This window comes from Bombus pyrosoma, linkage group LG5 (genome assembly GCF_014825855.1).
Source record: "Bombus pyrosoma isolate SC7728 linkage group LG5, ASM1482585v1, whole genome shotgun sequence".
In the NCBI taxonomy this organism is placed as follows: Eukaryota; Metazoa; Arthropoda; class Insecta; order Hymenoptera; family Apidae; genus Bombus; species Bombus pyrosoma.
The window spans coordinates 7,131,573-7,150,006 of record NC_057774.1 but is presented as its reverse complement, the minus strand read 5'-3'; the positions used below and the strand labels follow the sequence as shown (position 1 = coordinate 7,150,006).

At 43.2% G+C, this 18,434-nt stretch overlaps 2 protein-coding genes across 3 annotated transcripts in view; one reads left to right on the top strand and one right to left on the bottom strand.

The window, feature by feature from the left end:
• The window catches only part of LOC122567659 (facilitated trehalose transporter Tret1-2 homolog), a 105,115-nt gene extending 87,305 nt beyond the window's left edge, over positions 1–17,810 (bottom strand). Inside the window, exon 1 of the mRNA XM_043726458.1 lies at positions 17,206–17,810. Within this exon, the coding sequence (XP_043582393.1) occupies positions 17,206–17,229 (24 nt within the window). The 5' untranslated portion in view covers positions 17,230–17,810. The remainder of the gene's footprint in view (positions 1–17,205) is intronic.
• Positions 1–18,434, top strand: part of LOC122567665 (mediator of RNA polymerase II transcription subunit 20) — a 136,684-nt gene that overhangs the window by 88,846 nt on the left and 29,404 nt on the right. The window lies entirely within an intron of this gene.

Below are 18,434 nucleotides of genomic sequence, written 5' to 3'. Positions count from 1 at the left end.
CGTATATATATGTCGAAGATGAAAGAACATCGGGGCCTTTCTTTTGGAATTTTTGGGAAGATCCCCAATACTTTAGTCTAGACTTTTCATTGTAACTGTATAATAAATAATAAAACTTAGAAGTAGTTGTTTAGGATTTAATCCGATTATGTGTGCCGAGAATTATGACAATGGGCTTGGGCTCGAAGTGACACAACGGGTCGCCGAGCGTAGCCACCGTCACGGGATGAACGTGTTTACCTAACATAGGTATGGAGTAATTGTGTAGCTCTCCTTAAAAATATAGTTGACCCGAGGGGTACTGAGAGATGCGGAGAAGAGTATATAAGTGCAGTTCCACTTGGACTGGGAGCTCAGTCGAGTTCTACTCGTACTGTGGACAAGTAAGTTGAGTTACACTTGAATTGTGGGCCAGTAAATTCAGTTCGACTTAGACTTTGGAACAAAACGCACTTGCTATCCCGTTGATTCGTTATTGAACGTAAGATCATTGTCATCAGCATCTCGAGTATCTAATTACCACGGTTACTTGTCAAATTCTGTAATAATCATATTTGCGCTAGTAAATATCTTCTCTATTGCATAACAACAATGTCTGATCGAAAGGAAGATTCGTTACACGCCCCTAACCCTAATGGCAACTCGACATATACATGTTAATTAGACGAGTTATCAAAAGTAGATATAGTTAATGAATATTACGAATATTATGAATATTGTGATATATAATGAATGTTGACTGAGTTAAACAAGTAAACCCAGTGCAGAGACGTTGACTGATCTGTAGTCGCAAATCCAGCAAAGTTCGGTGACGATGCTGTCGTAGAGGAAAACTCTTGCTGGGTGTTGGTCGCCCCATCACTGGTCACTTACAGCGAAAACCCCGGGAAACATGGGAAACCCACGTTTCCCCACTTTTTATGGACCAATAACCATAAGCAACATCTTGACTCTAAGGTGTTTTGTACCACTTAAATCAAATCGAAATGCTTGGTTTTACGACAGTTCCTTGTAATTATTACGGTCCAATTAATTACATTGACGTAGCGAATGGCCACTTCGACCGAGGGATGGTTTCCCGGCTACGCAAAGAGTCACCGGACGAAAGAAAATACGTTTAAAAAGAGAAGACAGAAGTTGTTTCGCGAGAGATGCAACGTTAAGAGACCGCTCTTGCTCTCACGGTGGATAAGTTTCAAGGTAGATAAAGTCTGGGCCTACGGGAAATTGTTCCATAAATCACGTGTTACGTTCTCGGCCTAACCCCGTTCCTCCTGCTGTGTAGACCTCGTTACTTTGGCGACGCATCCTCGCTACTCGCACAACCGTCGGCCTCCTTTTCTCCTCGGCGAACCTTTCAAAGGACTCTTATTCCCCGTCGAATGGAGATGATAACGACCTCCATGGACAATGAGCGAAGAGGCCTCGTACAATACGCGAACCCGCGACCCGCGAACAGCCGAGATTGGAAAAATCATCGGATCGGCTGCCATTGTGGTCCTCGTCGATTGAATACTTTATCACGGCAACCAGCAGTATTTAGAACAACGAATCAAAGGATCGATACCGTGATTTAAATTGATCGAACCTCGCGATACTCATTTAAATTGGAATTTCTCGTTAATTCTATCGGCGTTTACTTGTTCCTACGTTTTGCTTTTTTTTCTTTTTCTTTCGTCCCCTGAGAAGAGGACGTTTTATAAAAAGACGTGGCTCGATAAAGGTGGCGAAAATTTTTGGACAAAGGATTGTAGTACGGTGATTATCGAGCGAATCGTGGATTAGTTCTGTTTGAACGATCCGCTCGTTTTCGACGTGGAAATTCGAAACTCGCAGACCCGGGAAACCGCTGTGGATACACCCAGAATTTATCGGATTTTACGTTTTCCATCGAACTCGTTTTTGCTTTCTATTATTTCCCAGCGTGCAGCTCTTCCAATGTTTACCCCGCCACGAGCGTTCGTTAGTATTTTGTTCTTTGCTGCTTTTCATCGAGCGAATGATAAAAAGAAAAAAGAAAAAATAGGAAGAATGCAAGCTCGGTTTAAACGAGTCGATCAAAGAGTGGTGTGCTCGTCAAGAAGCAACTCGGCTTCTTCTTCCTCTTTTAACAAAATGGAGTAACGAGAGCTCAGGAAAGGTAATCTGGACATTGTCTGGATTTAATTGGACCCGAAACGATTTCAGAACTTCCTTGTTCTCGCCTCGTCGCGGAAACGCGATAACGACCAGCCGCCTCTCTAACGTTCTCCTTTAATCTAATTGATCCTCCGGCAAAAGTTTGATCGAGTCTACGGGACGATTTTCCACGCTCCAGACTTGTGCTTTTTATATTGTTCTTGAAAAATGTTACGTCTCTGTTGCACAGTAATTCTACAGAATGATTGAAACGAGGGTCTAAGACATCTAGCGAGGTTACAAAACGTTTAATCGATATAGACTCTAAGAAAAAAGAAATCGTCAGTTTTATGCGAAAAATATAACAAGATTTATAATAAATAGAGAATAAATAGAGAAATATGATAAATAGAGAGGTGATCTATATTTGTGAGTCGTAGATCGACGTAATTTTGGATATTCCTTCCGTGTCTCGTATTACATGACACGCGTTTTCCATTCGTTGCTTCAAGTCTGGCACGTTATTTATAGCCGATGAATAAAGCAAAGTCTAGGGTCGTCAGGTAATGGTGGAAATTTTGCCAGATGTCCTCGTTCTATCAACATCTTATTGAACGTCCTATTACAATGAAATTGAACGTAACGCGTTAATTGAGAAATATGGTACAATTTTCGATACGATAATTCGAGCGAACGATCTCTCAGAATCCATCGTGATTACACGTTTTTCGTTGTTTTCGATAAGTAGCAGCGCCAGGAAGTTGCGAATGCTGTTTCTGCTCGTCTTACGCACAATGTCTATATAACTTCGTTAATAAAAAGGACAAAGAGGATTCTTCATCAAAGATTCATCAATCAGAACGCAAGAGCAGATATTAAAATTCCACGCTCTGCTCGATACCGGACGCTAAATAAAAAGATAGTTCGAAAATAGCGTTAAAGACGATCTTTGAAGTCACCGATCCGCCCTGGCTGCTAATCAACCCAGTTATGTCACAGACAATCGCCGGCCGTAAATCAAAATTCCATCGACTGCAATTAACGCGCAACATAGTCGCACTTTCTCCCCTTTCGATCGGTGGAAAATATCGCCACGTGTATCGCCAGTTCGTCGTGTCGTCGTTATCATTCATAAAGTGGACACTTTCACCGGTGTCACTGTGATTATCCGGTCGAATTTGTCGGGCGACGAGCTCACCATAGATGGACGAATACTCGTCGATAACCGTCGGACCAAGAGATCGCGGCTACTACTTTCACTCTTTATCGCGAATCACGCTGCTTGTTTATCTTAATTAGAAACGATATTCTGTATCGCTTTTCTTTCAATTACAAAACGCCACGATAAGCGCTGACGCATAATTCAATCAGGCCATAAGAGGATAAAGAAAATCGTTTCCGCGAACGTGTCTCTCGCGCTTTAATTCGTTGCCTGATTTTTTCTCCTTTCACGTCGTGTAAACGTGTAAACGTGTACCGTGGCGAGCTTTCAGCAGGAAATTCGAATCTTCTTTTTTACTGTTCGATCGTTTCGGTTGGAACTGACGGTTACGTAAAAATAAAACGTATAAATATAGAATAGCAGGTAGTCGAGTAACGGTATGGCTAGCGTGGAAGTACATCGAGTATCCAGTCTAAATTAATAAACAAAGTGTCAACGCACTATCCTGGCTGTTAAATACCGTGCAACCAGAATGACTACATTCTGTAAGGAAACTGTAATTTTATTCGAAAGCAGATAATTATTGACCTTAGACCTCCGCTCATCGAACGCTCATTTTAACTAGATCGTAAGTATATTTTATTTCACGATACACGCGATATAAGTTGATTTGTCCTAATCATGTCACGTATCAAAGCACGAGAATTAATATGCCAACTCGTAGCTCCGCCTCGATTAAGCACTCTTTGATCGATAACCGCATTCCAGTATCGCAACACAATCCATTGCATTCATCGAGTAAGTCTTAGGCTTTCCGTGTCAAGGGATTATTAAAAAATGCAAATAACAATGCTACCGTCTCTCTCTTACAACTGGAAACAGCTAAAGCAAAAATTAGCGAAAAAATGCGATACTCCAAGGTAGCGTTCCAAAAATAACAGATCTAATGTAATATCGTAAATTCTGCAACCAACAAAGCTTCTTCTTATCTTCGTAGTTTCAGAAGCCACAATCCTCGAACAAATCGAGTCTCCGTCCTACAAAATTTTACTTGAGAGACCAACGTCTTTTCGTAGACTTTTCCACGCTAGATGCAACTCACGACTGGAGTAAGTGTAAGGAAAAAAATGAATTAACAGCGCGCTTAATCGGTTGCCAAATACGTCGTTGGCAAGCTGGCCACTTTCCCATTCCCGCCGCCATGATGGTACCGGAGGTTGCAGAGAACAGGAAGAAAATTATGAACACAACCGTGGCACGTAGAAAACGTGGCAAACTTCTGGTCGTTCCTCCGGTCAGGATCCAGCTGTTCGCCGTGTTCCTTTCCGGCGTCGTTCGAACGTTAACGGGAGCAACCCTCTCGACGTCCTGACCCAGCTGCGCTGGATCTTGGCACCCTGGCCAATCCCTCGTTTCCTTTTTTTCCTCTCGCTCGATGACCCTCTAGGCCTATTATCGACAGATTGTTAAGGCGGGATTACGTCGACAGGTTCGCCTCGTCTCGCGTTTTCTTTCTCTCGAAAGCTGAAGGAGAGAGAAAGAGAGAGAGAGAGAGAGAGGTTCGCGTTTAAAGCGTCACGTACCCGCGCGACGTCGTGCATAAGAAGCTAAATTTACGAAGCGTGCCCTAAATTTCGCTCGAACGTCGCAGATCGAGATTTATCTTGGTGAAATTTGGATAAATTCTACGCGAATTTCAGAAATCTGACTGGTCATTTGATCCTTCGTTTTTGCTCGGATTTTCAGCTATAGCTTCTTTGGTGTTTCATAGGATTAGGGAACGATATCATCAGCGTATTTGACGAGAAACTAGGTAATTTCGCTTCAAAGAGATTTTATTTTTCTTGCATTTGTAGATCACCAGGGTAACTCATTGGTCCGGTTGCACGTATTCACCGTGATCCGCAACACTGACCTAGTCCAATCTTGGCACATTGACCAATCACGTCAGCGATTTCGTGCTACACGAAACTCGTGTTTGCGGTTTTCCCTGACGATTCGACGTCGATACCTCCGGAATTTTAGATTCTGAGAGAGGTGGCCGTGCCTGGCCATCGACGAACGCTCGATTTTCTGCGCCGCGAATAGTCGTCGAGGATCTCACGGGCTCCTTTTTGTTAGAACGAAAATTTATACGATCGATGAAAGAGAGCGAAGATGTAAGATTCATCAACAGTTGGTAGTTAACGTGTGTGATGTCGAAACGAACAATTCGAAACGTTATACGAATACAACGTGCAATTGAAATCACTCAAACAACAGGTTCACGGACGTTTCAAGCTGTTTCAATTGAAAGCGTTCGAGTTAAGCAACTTGTACGACCACAACCTTGAATTCAAGTTACTTGAAGCGAAACGACTTGACCGGCCGAACCAGACTCTTCGAACTTGTGCGAACGGTGCCAACTGGAAATTGTGTGTTTCGGTTTCCTGCGTAAACGTGCGTCTTAATTTTTAACAATTGCCAATTAAAAGAGGAACTAACAAGAACGTACTATCGTACAGATTTTAGCGAAACTCTGTAAGCAGCGCGATTTAACGAAACACCTCTCCAGCCTATTCAAGGGACTTGCATAGGACACGTACAATTTCAGAAAGTGCTATATCGATGCTCTGTCGTTACTCAACGATCTTTTTATTTTATTTTATTTATAACTTCGATATATCTTTCCCGCTGACTATACGACGCGAGACTCACTTATTTGCAGAAATCAGTATTTCACGGAGAATATAACGAAAGTATAGAAAGAACGTAACGAGAGAAATAGTTAGGAGCATCGTGGTTACGACAACGCAGATTCACCCTGCCACGATCTTGCACGTAACGGCATTAAATTTTATAAGATACGAAGTCCTATAACCAAGCGCTACATTTAGAGCAGTAATATGCATAAACGGATTGTCCCACAAACTTGTAAGGGTTAAGTTTACCATGACGGCTGATTAACCGAGAGCAGAATAGCCGGCGTTAAAAGTCGCTGGACTCTGTCCAGTCATCTCGTTAGGCCAGCAAGTTTATGATTATCGTAACTTGCGACCGCTTGCTTAATGCGTCTGCTAATTGGCCACCGCAGGGACTCTATTTCATTTATACATGAACACATACATATAGAATTACGCAAGTATTTCATTTTCAAGGGATAAACGTCGTTGCTTTAATTAAAGAGGCAATCCGATCTCCTCTGTGATCCACGAATTTCCATATCATCTTGTTGCCATTTTAGCAAACAGAATTAATCTGCAAGAAAATTGAACATGAAGTTCAAGCGACAAATCGTGCATACTAACAAGAGCGTTTTTTCACCTCTGTGAGATTATATTTCTTTCGTCGATAGACCAACGAATCGATGAAAAGACAGCGTAAAGAAGTCGTAAAATATTCGAAGACCGCAACTCGTTTACCTGTCCCAAATTATAGCACGCCACAAACTAATTACACGTAGTATTATCGCCTCGTGTAACTCGTCCTCGTTCAGTCAAACCTACAAGATACTCTAGTCACGTTACAAGTTTCAATCTCAAGGAAATAAAAAAAAAAGCTTAATTTGTACTACGCCGTGAGTCACGAAAGTGCGAACACAGAAATTGCATGGCAGACCGACTAGAGCCGGTTCGAGCGGTCGAGGCGTCGAGCCGCGCGATTCTATTTCGAGCGGCACGCACCGCTCGAATCCTCGTGTTCCATCAACTTCTTCCGCGTTTGTCGCGCGGGTGGAAGCGCGCTCTTCGTTCATCCAGCTCGTAGTATGCGTGCGTGTGCATTAGAGCGAGATAGAAGGCGCGCGTGTCCGCGCGGAAGATTTCACGGCGCACGCACGCGCGCCTACGAATGCGGCATTTGCAGGTTTGGCAGGCTGCATCGCGAGTTGACGCCGCTGCTGTGCGATGAAATGTGGGGCTGGACACCGGGTCGAAATTAAAGAGGCCAGCAAGTGGCGGGAACTAGCAAGGAGAAGGAGAAGAGGGTGAAAATGGAAGGAAGATTAAGGGCTGGATTGGGAGGAGGTTGCAGGAGAGTTCTAGCTTTCTAATAACTTTTCCGCTATTTTACTTTGCTCGACGGACAGCTAAGGTATAAAATTCGTACTGAAGAAGAGAGAAGATCCTCGTCTACGTGCTGAAAAATCGCAGCATGTGGTCGAGAATGGGAAGATACGATAATTGCAAGTCCATGCAATTTTTCTGAAGAATTACCAGTCACGGAGAATCACGACTAAGCTGTGGACGTCGATGCAAATTCACATTCTCACGCAGAAAATTAAAGCAACTGAATCTGAACGTGCAGATAGACTTAACAAAGAGAGATCGATTTAACGAAGAATCGAAATATCGTTATTCCATACAACAAACGAAGGTTTCCTACAAACGCTTCTACGAAAACACCGATTGCGTAGGAAACGTTCCAACGACAGAACCCTCTTCTCCGGCGATCATCCTCCAAGAAATTATAATTTATAAAAGAAGAGAAGCGGCAAGAGTAACTAAGAGCTGTAAATCCGGGTGATGACGCGCGTTATCGAAAGCAGAATCCGGGAAGATGAGCAGGAAGAAGCGAAGAAGTCGCAGTCGATGAGCGAAAGAAGGACAAACTCGACCGAAGAAAGAGGGTGAAGAAATAGGAAGAAGATAGAGGACTCACTGTAACGCAGTGAACGTAACACAGGCAGTGGGCTGGCTCTCTCTCTCTCTCTCTCTCTCTCTCTCTCTCTCTCTCTTTCTCATACTCATTCTTGTTCCATCTCTGTCTGACCTTCTAACTGCACCCTTTCTCCCTCTGGTTATGTGTGTCGGTGGGTCGATCGGTATCTGGGTCGCGGGTTTTGGCAGTGCGAGCCCAAACCCCCTCTTTCGTTCGCGATCATCCCTCCACTTGAGGACGCGCCACTCTCTGCTGGTACTGCCAGTTGCGGATTTACGCAGAGTTTCATTTCGCTTGTTCGCTGCTCTGTGCCGCGCACCACTGCCAGCAGGATCGATTAATCTCGGTAAACAATCGAGCCTCGACCGGAATCGACGAGTGCCAGGCTCGATTTCGGCCGGATTAGCGAGTCTGCTGTTGGAATACGTGGTCGTGGTGCAGGTTCGGCCCGAGGTGTGCTCCAGAGTGGTGATTTTGGAAGTTGTTTAGAGGATCAACGGCGGATAATTTGCTGCAAGTTATTAGGGCGATCGGAAACCTCTGACGCCAGATTTCCAGCGTGCAAACCATCGGAACAACAGCGATACGAAGGTGCCGGAGCAATGAAACGCTATTGAAAATTCGATCGATGAATCGTTACAGAAGACAGCGTGTTTTACGCGACGCAGCATAGAGAAATTTCCTGGCAAGTTTTCTCTTTCCGATGGATCGCCGGTCTGCTTAGAATCGCGGTCAATTTCTTGTCGAGAAAAATATTTGGTATCGAGGTATTTGAAATGTGGCGGTCCAAACAGGTTAAAAGACGTGAGAGAGTAAATATTGGTACGAACGGATTGATATAGTCAACAGAAGTTCATCGACGCGGAGACATGTTTCGCGAGGAAAGATTGAGATTTGTCATCCGATAGAGGAAACTTGACAAGAATTTTCTTATTTACTGTTGATTGATTTATTCTTTCACCGGATACTAATCTCGCCGGACGTCGAGCACGACCGAAACGAGGGGCTGTTGATCCCAACACGGCCGCTTTACAAACACACGTCACACTTTGAAACAGCTCCTTAACAAGATTAATGATTTCCACCGGGGATCAGCGTGACGCGGTCTTAAGCGATCGATGCGTGAACTTTTTAGCCGGCGCCTACGATTAATTTATTAACGATCGATACTTTCACCCCTCCTGTTTCATCATTCGCGGGATATCCTTCGGCGTCGTTCAGGATTGCTCGTGTCGATTGGAAAAATTGCGAAATATCCAGACTTTCCCGCTTTTAGACAATTTTAATTCCATCTTAATCCCGGAATTATAAAAAATATGTAAAAAATAAGAACATCTTGGCAATTAAAAATTACGGAAGAAGAACGGAGATTCGACGATTTTAGGATACACGAAATTCTCTATTTTTGTTCTAAGGGTGTGAAAGTAATCTGAATCAAAGTTCGTCGTTCTCATAGTCTGCGATGTGAATAGGAAAAGAATGTAATGTCGTCGGAATTAAGAATCACGAGAGGAGAACGAAGACTCGAAGATTTCAGGATTCAAAAATTGACGTTCGAGGTTGTCAAGCAATTCAGGATCCAAGTGCCTCTCAAAATCTCTCGTTTTCATAGGCTGAGACGCGAGTGACCGCGAACGGTGCTTGTAATTACATAGGCGACCTTGACATCGACAGAGAAGGAGAAACGTCGCGAAAGAGTCAGCCGGACCACTCGAAAGATCTCGCTAAATGATATTTCCGTGATAGCGAGCGTACTGTACGATCCTACTGTTTCGTTCGATCCAAATTTTCCTGCCCTTACTCGAAAGTTCGCATTTCGACGCGCCAACAGTTAAACGCAGCGTGGCGTAATCGTAAATTGCTCGTTGCGCTTTTTATCGTTTCCGGAGTTGAACGAGATGAATTTAAGGGGGAAAGGCAGGGGGGAAAAGATAGAACGAGTTCGATTGGCGAGAAAACTCGGAAAGAGGCGGATGAATCGACGTGCTCTCAGCACGAACAAATACTATCAAAAGCTTCGCTGGCAGACTCGCAGAGGATTCCGTTGGATCTCGTTGAGGAGAACAGTTCTGCGATCGTAAATTAAGTGAAATATTCCACGATGGATCGAGGAAAAAAGCTAGAAAGAAGAAAAACTCGCGCGGATTTCTAGATGTTTGCGGATCTAGCGAGGAGGAAAGGAGGAAAGGAGGAGAGAAGAGAAAAGTCTCGTTAAAGATACATTTCCTCGATGCCATCGCGAGTATGGATCTTCTTGCTTCCTGGCGGAAGTTGGAATTCCACTTGGTCAAACTCGACCAAACTTGGCAATAAGCGTTCCTGGCGATCATAAATTACTCCGCGAGCCTACGTATCCTTTGTTCGATCCAACAGATAAGAAATGAAGCGTTAATCTGCAGCACGGCCAACACGCGAGATAAATCAGTATCGTGTATCGATTTCATTGCTCGTTGCATACGGCGAAGCGAAGAGGCGCAGCTGGTCTCCTCCTAAGGAAACCTAGAAATCTGATGACATTGAATAAATTGGAGAACTTTCGAGGCTTCTCGTGAAATGCTAGAAGAGGTAGAATTATTCGAAAGTTCTTCCGGCTGAATTCGCGATGGATGCAGCCGCTTTCCGAGCTAGTCACACGGTTTGCGATCATCGGAGATTTTCCACGAGCGAAGGATAAAATCGTCGTTCGTACGTTCAGCGATTCTTCTCAGAGAATTCGATTTTTCAATTTCGATTTTTCGTTACAGCGTATGTATCGTCGAAAAATGTTTGGAAAGGACACTTTCACTCGCGCTCGACCTGGCACCCATTCTCCCGTGCGAATGGCGAAAGAAGGTACAGTTGTACAAATGTCAGCGACTTGTTTTGTCAGCGCAGTCACGAGCGGACTAATTCCCGCTCGTATCTCTCGAGATGCGACAAGCGGCGCGAGTATTCAGAGAAGAAATTCATATTGCCGACGATAAGCTCGGCTTAGCGTCGTCTGCAACAAATTCACCTCGTAGTCTGTCTGGTCGTAATTCATCCGGTCTAATTGGTCGACGTAACGCGAATCAAACGCCAACAGACGTTCGATCGCGCTTCTGACAATGCGAAAAACACAGTGCGTCGAATATTCGCTGTGTCGAATATTCGCTGCGTCGAATATGGCAAGAAGAAATTATACGTTTGATCGACGATTTGTCTCGCTCTGACAGAATTGATAGAGCTATAGCGAATTCTACCGAGAGCCTCGAATCAATTATTCGACGATCAATCATCTTATTGCGCGTATCGTAAGAACATTACGCAATCGAATCTGTTAACCAACAACTTTCCCCACCGAATAATCCAACGGCTTGTCACGTTAAAAATCGGTTATCACCTAAATCTGTCGCTCGATTTGTTGCTTAATCAACCGGCTAACACAACGATCGGACGTGGCAGGCGGTCGATGTTCGCCGAGAGAAACAAGGGATTACGAGGAACGAGCAAGCCGATTAATTCACGAGGCGGTGGCAAAAAGAAGTCGAACGAGACGCTGGCGATGTGTCTGGGGCCTTGATGTTCGCGAACAAAAATTCTCCGACCGGCGGACGAGCAAGGAGAACGATCGCGTAGGCGTCTACGAATAGAGGAGGTGATTCAGTACGGTCGATGGTTCAGTCAGGAGCAAAAGGAGAGATCGTACGAGATCGCACGTGCGTTTTGTGCCTCTCGGCGATGCACGTGAATCGACGCTATGAATAAACCCGACCACTGCATCCTCTGAATGAATCCATTTCTTCTTTTCTCTCCTTATCTTTTCTCCCGTACTGTGCTCTTCTTTATTAGGGGGCTACTTTTAAACAAAGTTGCAGCGAATTTCTCTATACTTCCAATCTGTAGATTTCGTATCGCGCAACGATCCCCGTTCATAAGATTGAAGCAAAAGTTAGATTAGGTCGGGTTTCCTGTACGGCCATGTTGCGTTCTCTGCAACACTATAGATCAATTCTGTATTTTATCGGCGATATTATAGAGCTTTTATATACGAGATATCTGGCAGCCAGACGAGCGTGCTACGAATTCTTCGATGAAATCTATGCGAATTCCGAAGCGGATGTCTAACAATATGATTGCAAGCGCAACGCCAAAATTGCTTCTGAAGCCATTGGCCTAGAAAATCTGTTTTTCTTGCGCGCCCGCCAGGGTGCCAAAGGCCCCACCCAAGCCTCTGATTTATCGCGTTACAACGCGTTACAGTGCGGTGGGTCCCAAGAAATTGTAACAAACTGCAGACCAGTTTTCTCGCTGATGGAGGACGTTTAAAGTTGCTAGCTGAAGGGAATTTTACAGACACCAGAGTTCGATCGTCGTTTAGATATATGTCATAGAGCAAAGGTTTCTCTCTGCATCATTTTCTATGAGAAATAGTTAGACACTTTGAGATTTAATTTTCGTTTTAATATGACCGCAGAATGCAATTTCATGTTGCGTCTATTTATTCTTTTTTTTTTTTTTATTACCAACATAGCGTAACATAAATAGAAGTAATAACCAGCCTGGCATTGATAGATTATGGAAGAGGTTAGAGAAATTTATCCAATCTATTTATTCAAAGCACTACAACTCGGAGACATCTATTCTGAGATTTTCCTTCGAGCATGAAAGTCGTATCCCTGGGAAGCTAGTCTTACCTCCCGCTCCCAGATCGTTAAATTTTACATCTCTCGATCTTTCCTATTGCAACTTTCGAATAGCCAAAGAAAATATCTTGATTATTCCGGTAACCACTTCTTTTTGGAATAATTTAAACGTCCATAAAACAATAAAGCCTGGGCGATAAAACGGGAAAAAGGAAATATCCTAAGCCGGAGAAACCATCGGTCGCAGCCTTAAACGAACAACCGCGCGAGATCCCCTTTAACATCTTGAACTCGGCTAGAAGGTGAGCTATAAGAGACAAGGGGTAGCCATATATCAATAATTTATTCGCCCAGAAACGGTAGTGATTTTTCCAACGCGTCAGCAATACTTTTACCGCCGGTACTCGCCGCATTTTTCATGCTCCACCTGTTCCCTCCATTTTAATATTATTCCCTTTTCTCCCGGCTCAAATAAAACCACAACCTCTATATTTTTCTTTCTTAAACGTATAATAGATACGTCATTCTTCGGCTTCGCCTATCAATCCTTAACCCCTTAGGTTGAATTCTGTTTCTCTGTACGGAAGAGTTTCACGCGAATTACGCGTAAACGATACAGCACTGCAATGTGCGAGGGATAATGCTGTTCTCTACGCAAGCACATTCGAACGATGTTTTTGATAATTAAATTATAATTTTTCTTAAAACATACGATGCATGTACTTGAAGTTTAATAATTTACCTTAATAATTAATAATACAATTGGGTGTGATATATTTTAAAGCACGGTACCACGCATAGACCCACGTCACAATTTTCATACTTATAACGCGATACTGTTTTTCAAATTGCTCTGCGTTTTCTATTTTGTAGCGACATTTTGAGCTTGAAGATTTTAGAAAATTATAAGGATACGGATCGGCATGTTAAAAATTTATTTTAACGAAAAGCGACAATTGATATCTGACACTGGTGTGAAGAAGAACAAAACAAATGAGTAGTAAAGTGAGCCACTACAGTGGCGCATCGTACCTAAGAGGTTAAATTTCCATCGATCCGATCGTTGAAACTAAATCGTGTTAATTCCATCGTGCACCAACTTCCGCACTGTAATCCCTTTCCCATTTTCGAAATCGATGCTTAACGCGCCGATCCTTCAAACCTACGATGAAATAAACAATCGCGTCACGAGTGGAAATGCGCGATAAAAATCTCCTTTTTTAATTTACGGAACGATAAATTCGGATGAACGCAATTAAAAGGTTTCACCGTTGTTCGATGCTGAGAGTTTTGCTGTTTGCAGCGTTTTAAAATTCCCGTGATATTTTATAGCCGAACGATGACGACGTTCAAACAAAATTCATCGAGCTTCACGCACGGTGTCCTTTGATTCTTAAAAGGATAACGCGATCAGTTTCGCTCACGGCAATTCGAATAATATTCGAAGATGATTTTTCACTTTCCTAGAGGAAAATTATTTTATGACTGGGTTTCTTCCAGTCGCCGGACAGCGCGATATGGTAATGTATGATAAAACGATGCGAACGACGAGACAGTTAGTGCAGCGGAAACCGTGACGCGTTCCGCTTTAACTTGGTTACGCCAGGATCTGATCCTCTGACAAGATCACACATATGCGTGCAGGATACCTCGGATCCTTGGGGATGTAATTTATCGCCTGGTACGCGATGGTAAGTGTTCCGAAGCATCGGCGATACTCTCGCTACTGTGCTTTTAACGCTGACGCGCAGCGTGTCTCGAAACGTGTAATAGAATTTTGCGAGATAATAGCGCCACTTCCTTGATACGTTGCGTGGAAAGAAACCACATATGGTTCACCATGCAAAAACATAATATTCCATGCTAAGATTGCCATCTCTGTCTTTCGACCGGTCAATCGCCGTAGGATGCAAAGTTTCATGCGAATAAAATGAACATCCAGTGATCGAGAGATAAATTAGAAGCGCCATAGTACATAAAATATAATTTCCACGGTTTGCTTTATCGAACCTTCGTGCAAATCCATAAAAGAGATCTTAAACGAGTCTAAACAGAATCTAAGGAATCTGAATAGAAATCTCATTCATCCCCTGCTAAATATTTTACAGCGAATACTTTACTTTCGATATCATATCCTAAACGTTTTCATTATATGCAATTTATTTGCCGATTATAATATTCAATAGGATGCAACTTGTAGCGGCACACGAGTCAGAGGACAATTCGAATGATGTTGTTTGGTTTCGGAGTATCAAGGTCGTTAGGGTACACGTAATGTAAGAATAAATAAACTCCGGGCAAAATAATGTCGCCGTTACGTGCAACCGTCCAACAAAGACGAATTCGAATTTTCCGACCCTCTTCCGACCAGTATAAATAAACAGACGCGATCGCGAGCGAATCAGTTATACGAGTTACCTGCGAGCGATTATACACGTGGTCTTTGCGAATACATTTGTACGAGTCACCTTGGACATTTTCTATATTTATTTATAATTTATTTAATTTATTTCAAGTATATTTGACGGGCTGCAACAGCAAGATCTCGTTATCTATTTATCGCTCCTCTACAATCCCACTACAAACTTTTAGTGAAAGCTAAGAGGATATTTCATACGGTTGTTGTTAGTCCAACATCCAACAGTAATTCTCTTCATCCTCGTAGCATCGCCGTATGCTTCTTCGCTAATTTTCATCACCGGTGACCACTCAAGTCGTCTTCAATTTGTCCCTCGAAACGGTACGGTCTTATGTCGCTACAAGCGTAATCTCGGCAAGCGTTTCGTCCACTATAGGATCGTGAAATTACACGCCGAGCGACAAGAAGCTCGCGCAAGAAGCCCAAGAGGAATTCATGCACGTTCGTTGGCACAATGGATCCTCGAAGGATTAGAACGTTGCTCCGGCGAGATAACAGTTTTCTGTTATCCTTCGGCTTGTTTAATTTTCAAACACAATGGAGTAGTAGGTATCGGGATATCGATCGTCTAGGAAAAGTTCAGGATAGCGAGTTTATCCGACGATCAAATTGGCATATTGCTGACCGACGATAAGTTACACCCTTGTTTTCCCGGCTTCAGCGGTGAGCAATGATTTTGACCGCACGAAACCTGTGACTCAGTTATATCTCTGTTATTCAGTGCCTCGATATCCATTGTGCCACCTCTTATCTTCTCCTCGTACCTAGTAAATCGTCAACGAGGAAAGGACAGTATCTGGACAGTGGGAAAATTGTTCAGATAAAAGCGAAATAGGATAATGGATATGCAAACAGTATGAATAATTACTTCGGCGAATCTAATGGAAACGGATATCTCTTCTTCGATGCTTCATAGATTCTATCACGCATAGTAAATAGAAACTCATCGTTTCTCAAGAACAGTCATTTGCTCGGATCTAAGACGAAAATCTTGATAACGTTCGACAAATCTCGATAAATAATTCCGTTGGTTCGTTGGTTTATCGTAGCTGGCTAAGAGCAACAACATTCTCAACAAAGCAACGGATCTCATCGCGCAATCGAAGATGTCCGTACACCCTAAAACTTTGTTACCACAGTGTATCGATTCTCCAGTTACAAGGAATCCACGATGATAGTTAACAGAAAGGAAAAGAAAAGGGAAAGAAAAACGACTAAACGGGGAAAAAAATTATATAATTCCAGAAAATTTACTGTTATTCGCGTCGTAATACGTTGGTACAATGGACGTTTGTTTAAAGTGAAAAGGGAGAAAACATTGAGATAATTTGGAACTGCAAATCGATGTCGAATTCTACGACGTTTCTGATAACTGTACGTTGGATTAACAAGAAGATGGCTGGCTCCGCGAGGCATCATCGGAAGCGAATATTTTAGTTAAACCGCGGCAGCCAGCGTTTGTCTTTCGCTTTCGGAACGATATCAACCCAGTAACCGACTTTCCAGTTGGCGGCAACTCCTTCGGGGCTCTTAAGACTGAAAAGTTCCGCCTACGGAAAGAGGAGAAATAACAGCGGTCCTATCAATCCGTGAAAACATCTTAAGCGTGGGCTCCGCAGTGAAGAAGAAATATTATCGGAAGTGGAATAACGTTTATCGGAGCACGGCTCCTTTATTCCCGTTCGAGATTCGCCTAGGAGGATGAGTAGCTGGCGATTTTTCTTTCGTCGGCAAGCTAATGGCCCTCTCATCCTTCGTTTTCTCTTATTTTTTCCATTTTTCTTTCTTGTTTCCGTTGTTAATACCGCGACACCATTTTGTAGACGCCGTGAATAAGTAGGCAGGCATAAGTAGGATATTTTATTGGGAAAAAAAATCCATGTTTATATTTTTAAGTACTTGCTGTACTACCATATTTTTTATTGTGCGTATTCAAAATTTGAAAATTGTAATTTTATTAAATAAGGCAGATGCGTTAACGCTAAAATTACTAAATACTAAAATTAACAAAATTTGTACCCGGAAATCAGAACGAGAAACATAAAAATACGCAAAGTTTCGTCCATAGTTATCGTTAGACTATCCGTGGGTTATCGCACGTCGATAAAATATCTATGAAAAATTATGAACGTACAGTTGTAGCGTTGAAAGGAAACAAAAAATTGAAAAATACTAAAACTAATTCTATTTTCCAATCAGAGGAAGGAAAGGAAAAAAGAAGAGGAGAATGAAAACCCATCAAAGAAACCATGCTCGATACTCACGTAATATCTGTGATTCAAAGACATCTCTTCGCTTCTATGGTTCCTCTTGCGCCGTACTTTTTCTGAATTAGAAGCCTCCGCAGAAGTTTGGCAAGATACTCGCAGAAACGTTTCTGTACATCTTCTTTCTTCTCTAATCCCTGGCGCATCCGCGCTGTGTCTTCTCTTGTCGAAAATGGATCACGAAAATATACGACGTTTCTTATCCACGGCTCGCTACGTCCTCTTCCTCTCTTCTCTATTTTCCCTCCCCGTTTCCTTCGCTTTCCTTCTACTCTCGCCTGCTAATCGATCCGCGTCAGTCTTACGTGTTTATTGTCGAGGTTGCAGTTAATGTCTGGTCTCCTCATTATTGTCGTTTTTTCCCTAGAATTCGTGTCGCGTGCGCATCTGGGTCACCTGAGCCGCGGCTCCCTTCCGTCGTTGGCAATTCGGCTCGGATTTTCCTTTCAGACCCGGAGGATCCTCCTATGGAAAGCATCTACCGTTTGATAACGTAAATTGGCGAGCCGATCGGGGCCGATTAAATCGCGGAATCACGAACGAGCCAACGATTCTTAACGCCGACGATGTAAAGTTACATGAGCATAAACGGCTGAAAGAGAGATTAGGTGACTAGAAGGAGTAAGAGAGACGAGTTGCAAAAAGAAAGCAGGCTCCTAGTCTCGGTGGCTCCTGTGGCGTGGCCATGACTCGAAGAAGAATCAGCGAAGCAACGTGACTGGAAGAAATCCGAGGGGAAACAGTTGGAAAAGAAGTTTAGAATTAATCGTACGGCGAGACGAGCTACCGAATTTCTAGCCTAGTTAGCGCGCACAGTGGAGTTCGCGCGAAATATCGTCGAATCTGCTTCCGGAATACACAATGAAAATTTGGAAACCGACGAGGCTCGCAGGATTCCAGCACGAAGATGGTAGATCCGCGCAAAACGAAATTAATTTTGCCTCGTGGCAAACAGTCGAACTTGCCATTTTCTCTACAATTCTAACTAGATCTCTTAAAGAATCTTCGCAGTGTACTAACAGGAAGATTCCAGCAAGCGAACGTAACTAGTCTACGAGAGATACTTTTCCGAAGTGCACTTCTCGCACGAGCGAGTTCCACGTACACCCTCGTTTCTCTAGTTGCTTCGATCAATCCTGGCACTCGTGTTGTTAACATCCCTATCCAATATCTCTGTCTTTTCGTATTTAGTTGCAACCTTCGATACGGATTCTACGCCGAACCGT